Here is a 16,488-nt window from a genome sequence, read left to right on the forward strand (position 1 = left end):
TTTTGTTGGAATGGATCAATCCATCCTGGGTAGCATTGACACAAGATTCCGAAGAAAAAGTCTATAGACATGAAAATGATAAAAATCATGAAAAGCGGCCCACTAGGGGCTCACATGGGGTAAAAGGGTGTGTAAAGAGAGAGTAAGAAAGTCAAAAAAGGGCCCAGTTGAGAAGAACCCCAACTGGGAACGAAAAGAAAAGAAAAGAAAAAATGATCATCGAGACCACATTGTTGGTTTGCTTGTCCAATCTACCAGAGACGGGTTCCACTGCTTTTTTTCTCGTTCTCAACACGCACGCACACGATCGACGCGGAGGCGTATTTACTCGATGGACCAGGTAGCGCCGGAGAGACGGCCCGCATCGAGGTCAGAGAACTTCTCGAACAGAGCGCGCGACAGATCAATGGAGGTGTCGTCGCAGCCCATGCACTTGTCAACGACGGTACCGCTGGCGGTGACACCATTGTAGGAAATGGTGACGGTCTTGCCGCAGTCACCGTCGGTCATGATGCCGTGGGGCAGGGCGAGGACGGACTCAGTCAGACCGTCGTTGGTAGTGCCGCAGGCGCTGGGGTTCGTGGAAGTGGTGGAGGTGTCGTAGTAGGTCAGGTCACCGGTGCAGGGGGAGCCCGAGTCGCACGAGCCGCTGTAGTTGCTGCCGCCGCTGGAGCTGGAGCTGGAGCTCGAGGCGCTGGGAGCGGGGGCGGAGGCCTCCGTCGAGGAGGTGGTGGGCGCGGCAGGCGGGGCGGGGGCAGCCTGGGTGGTCTGGGCAACGGGGGCCTCGCTGACGGTGGAGGAAGAAGCAGGCACCACGGTCAGGACGGAGGTCACTGCAGTGGGCTGGGCCTGGCCGCCAGGGTAGATGGTGGTGGTCACGTCGATGGTGGTCCAAACAACGTCGGTCACATAGTCGTAGACAACGTCGCGCTTCTTCTCGAAGGGAGCAGCGACACCGGAAGCGGCAAAGAGAGCGCCGGCAAGGGCAAGAGTCTTGGTGATGGGGGCCATTGTGTAGATGGGTGGAAGAAAAGACTGGCTTCTCAAAGTGGGTGGCTTGTCAAAGGATTGATCACTGCACAGCAGGAAAAGTCAAGAAAAGAACACTCGAAAGAGCGTGAGTGTTGACGAAAGAAAGGTAGTGAAGGGACTGAAGAGACCGTTGTGGATGGGAAGGAGAAGGGGAAGGGGAAAGTTGCGCGGCTTTAAATACAAACAGGCAGGGACGGATGGGTCTGCCCCACAACTCCATCCACGGTTGATGCTGCCGCCACTCACTCGGACTCTGCCGAGACGTCGTTGGCCTTGCTTCAGACACTACAGCACACTCCACGCCGCTACACTATACTACAGCACACGGCTCTCCACGACATGGCATGACATGTACGGCCTCTTGAATGCAGACAAAGGCACCTGGTCGGGTACCTGAGTCGGAGCGCCCGGAGCAGGCCACTGCGGGAGCTGATTGGCACAGGGAGGCGCAAACCTGCGACACAGAGAGGGGAACCTCCTGGCCCTAGTCCTTTCCGAGCGTAGGCCGACGGCTGAGAGAGCCGATCCCAGAGCCAAAATCCCCTGGTGGGCCCCACTCCACTTCTTCAGTCCTTGGTTGGCCTATGGCGGGAAGTGACGCAACGCGACCGGAAGATACCACATCCGGCGTGCGCAGAAAGAACCGCGCCATTTCGTCCGAGTGTGCTGGGTTGGGACCGGCCGGGAGAAATCTCGCTTCGGGCAACCACTGGAGGGGAGAGAATGGGCGGCACACAGATCAGACCACACCAGGCGGACGCGACCACGAACTTGACATGTCGCCGCGGGTCCTGATTGGCCCGGTGGTGAGACAAGCTATGAGTTAGGGGCAACCCACCGACCGCGCTGCGATCGCCATTGACATTAGCCCCGGACAGAGATTTCTGACTCCACTGCTCGAGAGGTCTGGGCCCTCGAACGCCTCCTTCATTCAGGGAACCACTCTAGCCGTCGTGGGTCTACATGTCCCGACTGAGGGGACTCTACAGTGAGCCGACCGGCTGAGCTGTGCTGTGCATAGGGCTAGTACAGATCCCTCGGTCACCGATCGGACTTGTCGTGCATCACGGCGGTGACGCAGGAGATGTACTGGTTGTAATGCAAACCAGCCCTAACACACGTCCAGTACGCAGAGCAGACCCTGAACGGGTGTGTGGGTGTGGGTGTCACTTGCTGCCCTACAACACCTATAATGAAATAAATCTTCTATCTCACTAACCCAAGCATTGCAGGCATTGAATATCCCCGATCCCCGGCAGATTCTAGATCTAGACCCGCCCTGGAGGAGGGGCGTGGACCCTGTCGTACCGGTGGTGACACGGTACAGCGTCAGTTGGTGAAGAGGTTGGCATGGCATCATAACCCCCTCTCTTCCCTCCCTCTACCAGTCCGCACAGCTCCACAGCGCCGAGGGAGAAGATCCTCCGGAAAAGGTCACTCGGCTTGAAGGATGGGACTTGGCAAGATGGGTGTGACGACAGGCGGGCAATCGGAGTCGGGAGTGAGGGGATTCCAATGCAGTAGAGGACGAGAACGAACAATCTACGTGTGTAAATACAAACGATCGATTAAGCATGGCAAAGAATGTGATCGGGCATTCCGGGAATAGCACGATGAAGAATGCAATAGAAGTGATTGCACATACTTTGGTATGGAAGCATGCCATATCACCGTACGACCATCATTCCATTACATTCCGTCGGGCCTACCATACAAACAGGCCTTTGAAAAAAAGAAATTCAAGAAACGGAACAGGAAGGTAAAAAAACCCAATTCCCCTCATAACGCCGTGCCCGCCCGAATATCCTCCGGAATAAGAAACAATAAGAGTGAGTGGGTGGAGACGAGGCAAAGAATACCTAGAGAACGGGGGAAAGGGACCCTCGTGGCGAATGACGGCATGTGGCTGGCTTTGAACCAAGCGCACCGAAAGAAAGGAAGGCTCCACCATGGAAGCCGAAAGGAAGGCCGAAAGAAAATCAGAAAACTTTGGAGTGAAAAAGAAAATGCCGGCGGTGCTGTGTCAGCGCCGGATGTGGAAATGGATTCCGCCACTGCGTTTGAGAGGGGGATCAACTGTTTGTAGGGTATGTGGCGTCCAGGTTAGAGAACTGGAGGCTTCAGAAGATTCATAATAGTGAGAGCAGAGTGGACTTCAAAGTCAGTATGAAGAATATATCTATATAATATATCCGTCCCCTGCCTCCATTGTATCTATCAAAAAAAATCAATATCAGAATCAACCCTTCCACTTCTCCCCAATCTCTCCTCGCGAGACCCGAGCAAGCATCAGGCTGTAGATACAGGATCTGTGGACAGACAAAGCACATGCGCACGCGGAGCAAGCGCAATGTAGGCATTTCTCTTACTTTATCTTATTATAAGGGTGTGGGGATAGGAACATCAGAGTCATTAACTATAACTAACATAAGAAAAAAAAATACAACAAGCCACCGCCAATCCATGACAAGGGCCTCAATCAAATCAAGCAGACCATCCAATCTGTGTAATCACAAGGCCAGCGAGTGCAGAAACAGAAAAATCCATCAAACTCATCAAATATAGAGACATGCGATCCTCCCAAGACAGAGACACTCTAACCCTGGCACATGAGGCAGGCCTCCTTGTTCTCGATGCTGCACTCGAGCACCTTCTGTGAGAAGATGTCCGCCTCGGTCTGGGCATCATCGGCACCCTCCTCTTCCGAAGCAGCGGCGCCGTTGGGCTTAGCCTCGAGCACACCGTTCTCAACGGCGGCAGCAGCGGCCATTGGCTCTGGAGCGAGAGTGCGTGGGCTCTCCTCAAGACCACCGTTGATGACAACAGGTGCAGCATTAGCCGCGCCGTTGGTACGGGGCACAGCGGAATAGCTGGAGCCATTGCCAGCGGTGCGCTTCTTATAGGCAGCGTTGCCGCGGGCGACGTTGGTGTCCTCGACCTTGAGCTGCTCCTGGTCGACCGTGAACTGGATCGGAGCGGAGGCGGCCATAGTACGCAAGTAGTACATGCCGGTCTTCAGGCCCATCTTCCAGCCAGCAAAGTGCATGCTGGTGATCTTGCCCATGGTGGGCTCCTTCAAGTGGATGTTGAGCGACTGCGACTGGTCGATGAAAGCGCCACGGTCGGCGGCCATCTGGAGGATATTGCGCTGCGAGATCTCCCACACGGTCTTGTAAAGGGCCTTGATGTCGGCGGGGATGTTGGGGATGTTCTGGACCGAGCCGCCATCGGCGATGATGCGATTCTTCATATTGTCCGACCACAGACCCAGGTCGACCAGATCCTTCAGCAACCATGGGTTGACCACCTGGAACTCACCGGCAAGCACACGGCGCGAGTAGATGTTCGAGGTGTACGGCTCGAAGCACTCGTTGAAGCCAAGGATCTGGCTGGTGCTAGCCGTGGGCATGGGAGCGACCAGCAGACTGTTGCGAACACCGGTCTCGGCGATCTTGGCCTTCAGAGCAGCCCAGTCCCAGAGATCGGTGGGGGTGCGGTCCCACATGTCATACTGCAGGATACCCTGGGAGACGGGAGAACCCTCGTAGGTCTCGTAGGGGCCCTTCTCCTTAGCAATATCAGACGAGGCAGTCAGAGCACCGTGGTAGATGGTCTCGAAGATCTGAATGTTCAGCTGCTTGGCCTCGGGCGAGTCAAAGGGCAGACGCAGGGCAAGGAAGGCGTCGGCGAGACCGTTGACACCCAGAGCAATGGGGCGGTGACGCATGTTGCTGTTGCGCGCCTCGGGGACAGGGTAGTAGTTGATGTCAATGATCTTGTTCAGGTTGCGCACCAGAACCTGCACAACCTCGTGCAGCTTGCCAAAGTCGTACTCACCGCGAGCGGCATCGACGTAGGTGGGGAGAGCGAGCGAGGCCAGGTTGCAGACAGCAACCTCATCGGGAGCGCTGTACTCGATGATCTCCGTGCACAGGTTGGAGCTGCGGATAGTACCCAGGTTCTTCTGGTTGCTCTTGCGGTTGCAAGCATCCTTGTACAGCATGAAGGGGTTGCCAGTCTCGGTTTGGGACTCGAGGATGGCATACCACAACTTCTGGGCCTTGATGGTCCGACGGCCACGGCCTTCCTTTTCATATTTCTCGTATAAGGCGTCAAATTCTTCACCGTAGACATCAGCCAGGCCAGGGGCTTCATTCGGGCAGAAAAGGGTCCAGTCGCCGTTGGCCTCGACACGCTTCATGAACAAATCGGGAGTCCAGAGAGCATAGAAGAGATCACGGGCACGGACTTCCTCCTTGCCGTGGTTCTTGCGAAGATCCAAGAACTCGAAGACATCCGCGTGCCACGGCTCCAGGTAGATGGCAAACGCACCCGGGCGCTTGTTGCCACCCTGGTCGACGTAGCGTGCGGTGTTGTTGTACACCCGAAGCATGGGGACGATACCGTTGGAAGTACCGTTAGTCCCACCAATGTACGAGCTGGTGGCTCGGATGCGGTGAATGTTCAAGCCAATACCACCGGCAGTCTTGGAGATCATGGCACAGGTCTTGAGTGTGTCATAGATACCCTCAATGCTGTCCTCCTTCATGTCGACCAGGAAGCAGGACGCCAGCTGGGGCTGCGGGGTACCCGCATTGAACAGAGTCGGAGAAGCGTGAGTGAAGTATTTCTGAGACATCAAGTGATAGGTCTCGATGGCCTTCTCGATATCGCTGCCGTGAATACCGACGGCAACACGCATCAGCAGGTGCTGGGGACGCTCAGCAACCTTACCGTTGATCCGCAGAAGATATGAGCGCTCCAGGGTCTTGAAGCCGAAGAAGTTGTAGTTGAAGTCGCGGTCGTAGACAATCGCTGAGTTGAGTTCCTCTGCATGCTTCATGACAATTTCGTACGTCTCTTGCGAGATCATGGGAGCGGGCTTGTTGTTTTTCGGGTTGACATAGTAGTAGAGGTCCGAGATGACCATGGAGAACTGCTTCTTGGTCTGCTTGTGGAGGTTCGACACGGCGATACGAGCGGCGAGGATGGCATAGTCCGGGTGTGTAACGGTCATGTAGGCCGCAGTTTCGGCAGCCTGGACATAAAACGTTAGCGGCAACTCGTGAGGATTGTGAAGGTGTGCTTACCAAATTATCCAGCTCGATGGTGCCAACACCCTGGTAGACACCCGAGATGACTTTTTGTGTGATAGCAGCAGCGTCGACGTGCTCCGGGTCGAGGCCATAACAGAGCCTCGACACGCGAGCCGTGATCTTGTCGAACTGCACGCGTTCTTTGCGTCCGTCTGTTTGGGGTTGGGTGTCAGCAACAAGACGTGACGTGGGTGGCAAGGAAGGTGGGTGACGCGTGGGCTGCGTGTAGAGACACCACAGATTCACGTTCATCGTCGACCCGACTGCCTAGGAGGTGCAGGAACGCGTCAGACATACCTCGCTTGTAAACGAACATCTTGCGGATAGGGTGTGGAAGTAGTGTGGGAGAGGGAAAAGACAGGGAAGGGATGCAGGGTATCCAAGATGTGATGCAAGAGAGAACAGGAGATAATTAAATTGAGTGAGAGGATGGGAGGATGGAAGGATGAGGGAGGCAAAGGAGGAGGGATGGAGGAAGAGAGGAAGGAGGAACGGAGGGGAAGACTAGAGAAAAATACCGAGTGTCGCCAGAGAGACAAGACGCGGCGCGCGTTTTTTCGTGTTGCTCGTCACGTGGACCGGCCTGTTTCGGGTTAACTATATGTTCTGCATTGGTTAGTTGGTTCAGGTAGCAACAGTCATAGCGATTGTTCTTATTTTTGGTTAGTTCGATACATTATTACAGCCAAAACAAGCAAACATTCACTTGTTCGGATTAGCAACTGACAGGACCACATGGTTTTCCAGCCATACAACATCTCATCCCATAACTAATTCAAAGAGCGGCAGCAGCTCCCAGGAACACCGCGGCGGCGACCATGTTCGCTGAGAGCTGTCGATCCGGAACGGCGCCGGCCGTGAAGAGCGAAGGAGCAGCACTGTGAATACCGGATGCAGAGGATGGGGCTGTGGTGGCGGAGGAAGGAGCCGGTCCAGACAGAGCACTGCCAGCAGGAGCTCCAGCAGATGGAGTCGCCGGAGAAGCACCACCAACAGGGACAGCGCCAGCCGGGGCAGCGCCAACTGGAGCACCACCAGCAGGGGAAGCCGCCGGAGGAGCACCGCCGACTGGACCACCACTGACTGGAGCACCACCAGCTGCGGAAGCGCCAGCCGGAGCACAGCCAGATAAGGGGGCTGGAGGACCGCCAGTAGGACCTGCACCCGCAGAAGCACCGCCAGCTGGGGCAGCACCAACGGGAGCACCACCAGCAGGGAGAGCCGCCGCAGGAGCACCACCAGTGGCCCCAGGACCAGAGGGAGGGATCCCACTGCTGGGTCCGGAAGGTACACTAAACCTCGGAGTCGACGGAGCAACAGGAGAAATGAAAGAAGGGCTGGCAGCAGGGATGGAAACAATAGACGAGAACTCTGCATAAAGAAAGATCAATCAACACATCCATCCAACCCCTATAGAACCAAAAAACAACATACCTGGATGACCAGCCTGAGGGCAGACGACGTTGGCAAAGTACCTCAGTGCCGCTGTTGCTTGGCCGTCGCACTGTCTTTGGATGGCGGAGGATGCACTTGCTGCGTTTGGTCCGCAATTGTTTGCAACACTTGCAACGTCGGACGCGTTGTTGGAAAGGCCTCTGCGAAGCTATCAGCTAATAATTCCCTGGCCTGTCTCTCCATCTGGTTCGAAAGACTTACGCTATCGCTGAGGCGAGACAGGGTGGAGGTTGACCAGCGGTGGCAATTTTGGCGAGGGCCATGAAGGCCAGCGCGAGAGCGAAGTGTTTGATGAACATTGCGGTGGAGTTGTTGGTGCTATGAGAAAATGTATTTGGTATGATGAATCACGAATATGATAATATATAGATCAAGTGGATGAAGACGAGATCGTATTCTGGCCAGACAAAATAGGGACAAACCAAAGGTCGAGGACGAAAAGTGACGCCGTAGAGTTGATGGTAGCCGGTGACGAAACAGGTGTTAGGGTTATTGAGCGCTGCCCGATTGGGGTGCCGCCGACGACGGCTGAACCAAGTATCATGGCGGATGGTGGAAGTTACCATGCCACTATGAACTGATGAACCTCGGAAAGCTCTAGAGTAGTCTTCGGGCGTGTTTAATGGAAGAATTAAACGGATTGTTGTGTCCATATTCCGGGGCCTATCCATGGGATGTAATAACAGCGAACTGTGAATTGAACTATACGTGAAGCCATTCATGACATTCCCAAACCAGACAGGAACAAATCATTCCATGCCTAGTGCCAGTATCCGTAAGTTCCCGAGATGCTTTTCCAGCCTGCATCCAGCGCCTTCACAATTTCATCAGGCAACGGACCCTTCTCCAAGTCTAGCAAGTTCTGCTCCAGCTGAGCAGGACTAGAAGCTCCAATAATAACTGCGTCTTTGAGTTCCTTCTGCATTATGCTGTGATGTACCATCCACCGTAGACCACATTCTGCCTCCGTGAGACCATGTTTCTTCGCGAGTGGACGGAGGAGCTCAAGGGCATCGAAATACCGACTGTTTAAATAACGTCCATGGTAGAATAAATTGCGGCTTTCCCGGGGATCGAAGCGCGAGCCAATTTCATAGTCCTCCAACTTTTGATCTCTTTGATATCGTGAGGTCAGGAACCCTGCGGCCAAAGGCTGAAAGGCGTAGACTCCAATTCCGTAGTGACGAAGGCAGGGAACAAGCTCGGCCTCAATCGATCGCTGGTATGCATTGTACAAAGCCTGGTAAACGCTCGGTCTGATGTATCCGTGCTTTTCACAGATTTCACAAATTTTGGCGACTTCCCAGGATTTAAAGTTGGAGATACCAAAGCGTCGAAAGTATCCCTCCCGATGGAGTTTGTCCACTTCAGCAAGGGTATCTTCAATAGGAGTCTCTCTGTCAGGGGCATGTAGATAGAACATATCTACACTCTCAGCCTGGAGTGCTTTCAAGCTCGTCATCAAACCGGTACGGACATCTCCTGGTCCGTGAGTCCACATCTCAGAAGTGATCCAAGTCAAGTATCCTCTTTTAGTTGGATACAGCTTGGTGTCCATCACCAACCCACGTTCTTGCCATCTTGATTCGGCCAGATATTCTTCTGTTGAGCCTGCCCCATAGGTACGGGCCGTATCGACCTCGGTATGTCCATATTTCTGAAACATGTCCAGCATTGCATTGGTGCTGTCGATAGTATCAATTCGAACGTGTGCTGTGTCTTTTCATTGTTGTCATTAGCTCGAATTTCGAAGTAGGTAACTTTTGGATTTTAGGCTCACTGGGCTTTCCGAGCGTCATGGAGCCAAGTATGACTGGAATGGCGGTTTTGGGGCCGTCCATGATTGCAGATCTACCAACGAAGCCTTTATCCTTAGTGAATAGTTGGGTGCTGCATATAAATAAGAGAATGTTCGAGGGAAAAAAAGAGAAAGAGGGGTGAGCTCAGTCAGGCCGTGCTATAGAGTGGAGAAATACTATTCCCGGTAAGGGAGATGATCGCCTATGCAATGGTTTATCTCTTCAGATTCTCCACCTAGGTCTGGTCAGCTTCTCCGAGTTACCATGCCAACTCCGGCACAGGAACCAAGGAAATGGTCATAACACAAAGTATGTGCGGTACTGAGGCTCTTTCTAGGGCTAATCTGATACCGCTAACGCTTGGCGTCTTTGGAACCTAACCTAATTTCTTCAAGTCTGAGCTGTCTCCGCCAATAGAAAAGTGAGCCTCCTGTATGTTGCTTATCATACGTCATAGGTTGTTTAATTTCGGCTCGTGGATAATTCATCCAATGATCAAACGTGCCAGAGGAATTTTTCTGTTCGGCCGAGGAAGCTTTCTAAGCAAACTGGTTGTAGATACTCTCTCAGAAGTCGCTCATTTATTCAAAAATGGACAATCGTCATTCGTCTTCTCTGTCTTAAAAGCTATCTAGAACCAGGTGTTTAATTGGTCCACTCAATTGGCGATCCTGACTGTATTTAAAGGACGTGAATACGACAAGGCTCAATGACCCATGTTGTAGTCATGAGCTGTTGGTACGACGATATTGATAATGACCTCTCACAAAGGCTACGCTTACAGTAGTATTCGCGTAGTTATAATGTGTTCACCAAGCGGGTGGATATGAAACTGGAGGTAAGATAGTGTGAAGGATTCGCTTCGTTGGCTTACAGTAAATGATGATTTGCAGTTTAAATATACTATTGTGGTTTACCCGTCTATTTTGGGGCGTTGTAACTACTGGTTTAAACACGATCGTCAACACTAATTGCAACTATGCTTAAATGGCCCCCTATTGCTGCATTACTTGCGGGGTTAACGATCCTGAACTCGGTATATTCTCCTAATTGAGTAATCCGGGGTCTATTCAGCATCTATAATTAAATATCACTAATATGGAGTATGTAAGTAGTTAACGGGGGCTAATTGTCCACATATAAATAGGTAGGACTCCTTTCCTAGCGCAGATGAAGATAAGTCTTTGATATTACCACTACAGATTCCTCACTGATAATATTCTATATTCTTTACCGATTATCACTCGCTGCGATCATGAAGTTTTCTCTTCCGCTATTTCTGGGTGTGGCTATCTTCTCTGCCTCCGCGCTCGCCTGCGGTAACCCAGGGGATGCCTGTGATGGCTCAGTCCCGTATGACTGCCAGTGCGACGGGGGGAATGTGGTAAGTTTGACTCTTGCAAAGTTTATTAGTACCCGCCCCCAAATTCGGACCTCACTACTCTCGCTAATGAGGGCCAAATTTGGGGGCGGGTATCTATGTGCCCTCTTCCCCCTTATTTATTGTCTATTAGTTATGTCTACTAACGTATTATTCGTGTAGGTTGAATGTGTTCAACAAGCGGATGGATATCAAACCGGGGGTAAGTCTCGCTAAACCCGCTAGTGCGCTCTTCTGGCTATAGGAGCCGTGCCTTTTACCTAAAGATTTGAGGCTATAAGCTAGTATACAAATTGGTTACTAACTCTACATAGTGTTGTATACATGGCAAAGTTCCCACGATTGTCCAATGCCTTCGGATGGAGGACTCCAATGTGTTGCCGGGAGTTGCACTTCTTAAAAATGGGGTGTTATAGGCTACTAGGAAAGACGAGGTACTATGGTACGGATTAGGCCACGTCGAGTGATATTAGCGAGCTTGAAAGAATGAAATCTTCAATCAAATTTCCATAGATATTGAACCATAATTCCGGTCTAAATCTTGCCCTTTTGTGAGGGATCTAGGAAAAGCCTAGTAGAGCTGCCGAGTTACCTCCCTCAGATAGTAAGAAAATGATGTATTGGTGATGTTCAATGTGGTCTCGCACCTATAGTGAGGATCGAACTCAGATTCCCCTGTGATCAAGATGTAGTGAAGTTTCTTGGATATCAATCTCGGCAGTAGATGGTACTACTTCCTACAACCTCTCCCACGCAGGATCATACCGACTATCAACAACCTCCTGCACTTGCATCCGACAATCAACTATCTCCCTCCCATTAACAAGATCATTCTCTCTGGCCCGTTTGTCCGCCTCATCCTCATCCCTCGCAATCCCCGCTTTAACATGCCTCCTAATCAGCCTCAGCCTCGCAACCTCAAAATCCACGTTCACAAACCACAACTCATCCATAAGCCCCGCAGCCCGGTTCCATGGCTCCTTATCCAAACTGAGATAATTCCCTTCAAAGAAAACAACCCGACAGCTGACAGGAATCGGAATATCATCATCAACAGGGTCCTTAGTCGCATGATCGAAACTCGGCGCGTACTGCGTCGTGGAAGAAGCCGTCAACGGCTCCCGCAGTTTCTGCACAAGATCCAGGAATTTGGTTCCGTCGAAGGTAAATGCCGCTCCGCGCCGGGCGGCTGCGTACACTGGATCTGGCATTGCGGCTAGCTGGGCGCGGGTGAGATGGTACCCGTCCATTGGGAGCGCGGTGGCGATTGGGGTTGTGGCAGATGGGTTCTCGTGGGCATAGAGCTGGTTTATGCGCTGGGACATTAGGCTCGCTAACTCGGTTTTGCCCGAGCCTGGGATGCCGCTGACTGCTATCATTAGGCGGGCGTTGGAGGGAGTGGCGGTGAATTTGGCTGTGGCATATAGTTAGAGACACGAAACGTAGCGAAGGAATGGATTGGCGAAATGGAGGGACTTTTTTATTCTCTCTCATGCAAGTTTTTGTGGTGAAAAGATACCATGCATGACTCGCGTGAGGGTCCGACTCATTCAATTCAATCCACACAAAACAAACTCACCCCAGGTCTTCTTGACCAGACGGTCAACCTGCTCATCCATGTGGCCGGTGGTGGTCATTCCAAAGCTGAAGTAGGCAGACAGTAAGATCCAAAAATATTCGGTAGTCCGTTGATCGGCCAGCTCAATGGGCGCAACAATGAGCTAGCTTCCCGAGGTGTGTTGCGCAGGGATGGCCGCGAGACAGTGATGATCGTCGGAGTCTCGCAGTTAATCCAGAGACAGGGTTTTGGCAGTGCCGAACAGGGATTCAGTAGTCTACACAGCTAGTCATTCAGTCCACTGCTGTCGTTCGTCAAGGGAATGATTTGTCCCTGCTGGCGGGGGGATTGATTCCGGTGTGGGGACGACTGTGCTCCGGAGCGGAATACGTCACAGTCAGTGAGTTCCCACCGACGGGCTAGTTAACTACAGTGTAGCATGGCAGTTAGGTTGTAATTTTTTTTTCCTTTGTAGATTTATGACTGGTTTAGAAGAAGAGAATATGAGAGAAAATCATAGCTGGTTCATTGGTTCTTTTATCGGTGGCCTCGCTCTAATCATTGGCGGTCATGCAAAGATATGAACACGAGAATCACCGCTGAGACAGTCGAGGTATTGCAACCCTGAGGACGAACCAACAGGCCCAAATGCGAGACCAGATCGTAACAATGTCCGAAATTAAAACGCCTATCCACACCCAACCCGGTCAAAGATATCACTAGATTAAAACGCCATCATAAACATTCGTTTTCCAACGCCGGCTAACAAGAAGAAGAAAAGGTATCCTGCTCTGCTCAGCGAGCCGGTCGGGGCACGCTTTCAGCACCGTTTTCGGTCATATTTGCGCTGGCACTGAGGCCACGACCGATGATGCGCGACAGGCCAGCTGCCGCCCACCAATCATCTGGAATGTCCTCCCGCCGAGCCAATCGATCCAGGATGGCCTGCATCTGGTGAAGATCGGGGTGGAGATCGGGGTCGCTGGACGAGTCCGAGAACGAGAAGGTGAAGGTAGGAATGGGAGGCCCACTGCTCATGGTCGACGGCAGACCGGGAGAGCGGCGAAGAGGGACAAACCGAGCCGACGGGCCGCGGCGGTAGTTGACAGGGGTATCTTCCTCGTCCGACGAAGAAAAGTCACACGGGTGGAGATGATCCGGGTACGGATCAAGTCCCGTGGGAGCCGTCCGTGAAGAGCCCAGGGAGGTTGGGAGAGTTTGCGACGACGAGTTGGCGGATCTTCGAGAGGCTCCATTGCGGGAGGCATCGTTTGTAGAAGTGGGGTTGGAAGCAAACGAGGTGCTGTTCGAGGGAAGAGTAGCGTCCGGCGTGATCGTCGACAGTAAGGTTTCCCACGCGTCGGTTCCGCGCTCATCAGCCGGACTCATACTTCGCTCGCGATCACCGAGCCCATCAACAAGAGGCTCTCCATTCCAGGTGTCAGGATCAACGCCAGCGGATTCAAGACCTGCGCGATAGCCTTCCTGGAACTCTTCAAACTCCTGCGATCTAGACGCATTGTAGTTGACCCGGTCATCGCTACGACTTTCTGTCCGACGCAGAGGCGGAAGACGAACCGATTCCGACGGCGAGTGCGAGGAGACCGTCGTGTAGTAGGAAAGCGCGGGCGCAAAATGAGGTGTCAAAGGCGCATGCTGAGACGGAGGTTGGGCGGGAGGAGGATCTGAGCGGACGACTAGGGCGCCAGATGGTTGATCGTGAGTCGCCCAGCGAATCCTTGAGCTTGGGAGCAGGCGATCAAGTGATTGATCGCGAGTCGACCAATCCCAGCGCCACCTTGTGTTGGATTGGCGGTCACGGATACGCGAATGTCGGGTTGGAGCACTCAAAGCGTCTAGTCTGCGAGCAGCGCGTTCGTTGCGCAGAGCGTCACGTCTGCTCGTGTCGAGATCCATCCCATCTTCGCTAACACCCAGATTCAGGACTGGAGAGCGCACATCAGACGGCGACTCCATCATTCCGCGATGGATCTCATCGAGGATCTGGGAAGGCAAGGATGACAGAACACCGGCGCCACGCGCGTGAGATGACGAGCCAGTGTAGCGCGACGGGCGACGGATGGTGGCCTGACGACGGATGGACGAGCGCGCCGTGGCAGATCGGTCCTTCTCGGTGGCAGTCCTGTGGGAGTCTGCCTCTGCCGGCTCGCGCCACATGCTGTTGTTGATGTTGTTAGTATTGAAGCTGGGGGCTACCGCGACCGGGTGGCGCATGCGACACAAGCACCAAAAGGAGCGACTTACGGAATACCCATGGTCAGTAAGTAAGGAGCGAAGGGGAGAAAAGGGGGAGAGTGAAGAAAGCAATCCTCTAAACGCGCGAATCCAAACGCGACCTGCACCAAAGCAGTGGGGACAAGATAGCGGGCTGATGGATCTGGCCGGGAAGGGAGAGTTTTTCGCTCAGAAGGGAAACGGAAGGACGAGAGGATGCCTGAGGCTGGGAGGGGAGGATTCGGAAAGAATCACGTGGTTAATGTTGACACCTGAGGAATCAACCCTTTTCCTCGGAGCAACTGAGTTCACTGTCGGGGACGCTGGAACATGCCTCCCACGATGACGATTGACCGTCCGACCAAAAGACCGGCGGAATGATCGAGCTAGGGCTGACTCGCGTCTCGCGCCTCCTTCAGCACACCCCGCTGTCCTGGAAGGCCATCCATATTGCCGGCACCAATGGTAAAGGCTCGATCAGCGCATACCTGTCGCACCTGCTGTCCGCCGGAGGGGTGCGCTGCGGCCGCTTTACCTCTCCACACCTGATCGACCGATGGGATTGCATTACGATTGGCGAGAAGGTCGTCCAGGAAGCTCTATTCCGCCAAGTTGAAGACCAAGTGAAGCTCCGCGATCAAACGCTAGGAATCGGCGCCTCCGAATTCGAGCTCTTGACCGCCACGGCCTTCGAGATCTTCAACCAGGAACAAGTCGAAGTCGGTGTGGTCGAGGTGGGCATGGGCGGTCGCCTCGATGCCACCAATGTCCTCAGTGATGTGTTGGTCTCGGTCATTGCCAAGATTGGCCTCGACCACCAAGCGTTCCTGGGGTCTACCATCGAGGAGATTACCCGCGAGAAGGCCGGGATCTTGAAACCCGGCGTCCCCTGCGTCGTGGACAACACCAACGAGGCGGCAGTGATCGCGGCATTGACGAGCCGCATCCAAGAGCTTGGCATTGATGCAACTTTTGTGTGTCCGGCAAAGGTGCATGAGCAGCTTCCACCCCTTGCATCTGTATTCCAAAAGCTTGATCTAGAGCCTCACCAACAAGAGAACATGTGCTCCGCCGTATCAGCGCTGCGCATTGCCCTATCGAAACTGCGTCCAGAGACCGATACGTTCGCCCTCCTCCCACATTTGGCCGATGCGACATGGCCCGGTCGTCTACAAAGCATTGTTTTGCAACCTTTGATTGAGCGCGAGAAGCCCATCTTGCTCGATGGTGCTCACAACGCACAGTCAGCCGAAGTCTTGGGAATGCATGTCGACCGCCGATTGCGTCCGCAGGGAAACGTCACTTGGGTCGTTGCCGCCTCGAGTGGCAAAGATCTGGCAGGGGTGTTCCGTTCCATCATCCGGCCGGGCGATAATGTTGCGACGGCAGAGTTTGGTCCTGTGGATGGGATGCCCTGGGTCAAACCAACCAACGCCACGGAGCTGGCATCTGCCATGCGATGTATTGACGGGATTGGGCAAGTGGAAAGTTTTGAAGGCCATTTGCTGCCCGCCATGAATTGGGCCAGCCAGGCAGCTCAAGATGGGCCTTTGGTCATTGCTGGGAGCCTGTACCTGGTCTCGGATGTACTCCGTCTGCTCCGTGAGGCGCAGAAATGATGGATACTGAACATGCTAGCAAGAATGATACCCTGTATACAATAAGAATGCATCGGCAGGAAGCCTCCCCGCAGCGTGCGGAGAAGCAAAACAACTATTCTCCCTGGCTCACTCTCTCTTCGCTCGCTGAGTCGGAACTACCTCGAATGCTCTGTACTCTCCACTCATCCTGTGCCGAGCTCTCCCACTGGGGGGCATAAAAAACATATAGGTCCTGCTGGGGTTCGAACCCAGGTCCTTTGGAATTGTGAAGTATCAACTGGGGATATGTTAGTAGAGCACAGTAAAATTCGAAAAACGGGTAGACGAACAA

General features: G+C 53.4%; 7 protein-coding genes across 7 annotated transcripts; 1 reads left to right on the forward strand and 6 right to left on the reverse strand.

The window, feature by feature from the left end:
* Positions 1 to 324: 324 nt before the first annotated feature.
* On the reverse strand, positions 325 to 1,011 carry N7510_007018 (RlpA-like double-psi beta-barrel domain-containing protein; the record flags this gene model as incomplete). Its single annotated transcript, XM_056978943.1, has 1 exon — positions 325 to 1,011. One exon carries the CDS (start codon positions 1,009 to 1,011, stop codon positions 325 to 327), a length of 687 nt encoding a protein of 228 aa, XP_056831986.1.
* A 2,617-nt stretch (positions 1,012 to 3,628) lies between these two features.
* Positions 3,629 to 6,444, reverse strand: N7510_007019 (ribonucleotide-diphosphate reductase subunit RNR1; the record flags this gene model as incomplete). Its single annotated transcript, XM_056978944.1, has 3 exons — positions 3,629 to 6,070; positions 6,123 to 6,280; positions 6,426 to 6,444. The coding sequence occupies 3 exons, from the start codon at positions 6,442 to 6,444 to the stop codon at positions 3,629 to 3,631; spliced, it is 2,619 nt and encodes an 872-aa protein (XP_056831987.1).
* A 459-nt stretch (positions 6,445 to 6,903) lies between these two features.
* On the reverse strand, positions 6,904 to 7,882 carry N7510_007020 (uncharacterized protein; the record flags this gene model as incomplete). Its single annotated transcript, XM_056978945.1, has 3 exons — positions 6,904 to 7,499; positions 7,563 to 7,723; positions 7,785 to 7,882. 3 exons carry the CDS (start codon positions 7,880 to 7,882, stop codon positions 6,904 to 6,906), a joined length of 855 nt encoding a protein of 284 aa, XP_056831988.1.
* Positions 7,883 to 8,343: 461 nt separating this feature from the next.
* On the reverse strand, positions 8,344 to 9,424 carry N7510_007021 (aldo/keto reductase family protein; the record flags this gene model as incomplete). Its single annotated transcript, XM_056978946.1, has 2 exons — positions 8,344 to 9,302; positions 9,364 to 9,424. The coding sequence occupies 2 exons, from the start codon at positions 9,422 to 9,424 to the stop codon at positions 8,344 to 8,346; spliced, it is 1,020 nt and encodes a 339-aa protein (XP_056831989.1).
* A 2,076-nt stretch (positions 9,425 to 11,500) lies between these two features.
* On the reverse strand, positions 11,501 to 12,382 carry N7510_007022 (kinase-related protein; the record flags this gene model as incomplete). The annotated part of the gene is made up of 2 exons (XM_056978947.1): positions 11,501 to 12,177; positions 12,343 to 12,382. The coding sequence occupies 2 exons, from the start codon at positions 12,380 to 12,382 to the stop codon at positions 11,501 to 11,503; spliced, it is 717 nt and encodes a 238-aa protein (XP_056831990.1).
* A 734-nt stretch (positions 12,383 to 13,116) lies between these two features.
* N7510_007023 (uncharacterized protein) lies at positions 13,117 to 14,556 on the reverse strand (the record flags this gene model as incomplete). Its single annotated transcript, XM_056978948.1, has 1 exon — positions 13,117 to 14,556. The coding sequence occupies one exon, from the start codon at positions 14,554 to 14,556 to the stop codon at positions 13,117 to 13,119; it is 1,440 nt and encodes a 479-aa protein (XP_056831991.1).
* Positions 14,557 to 14,933: 377 nt separating this feature from the next.
* Positions 14,934 to 16,175, forward strand: N7510_007024 (dihydrofolate synthase; the record flags this gene model as incomplete). Its single annotated transcript, XM_056978949.1, has 1 exon — positions 14,934 to 16,175. The coding sequence occupies one exon, from the start codon at positions 14,934 to 14,936 to the stop codon at positions 16,173 to 16,175; it is 1,242 nt and encodes a 413-aa protein (XP_056831992.1).
* Between the last annotated feature and the right edge of the window lie 313 nt (positions 16,176 to 16,488).

Source organism: Penicillium lagena, assembly GCF_028827675.1.
Source record: "Penicillium lagena strain IBT 129212 chromosome Unknown utg000005l_segment0_segment0, whole genome shotgun sequence".
Lineage (NCBI taxonomy): Eukaryota > Fungi > Ascomycota > Eurotiomycetes > Eurotiales > Aspergillaceae > Penicillium > Penicillium lagena.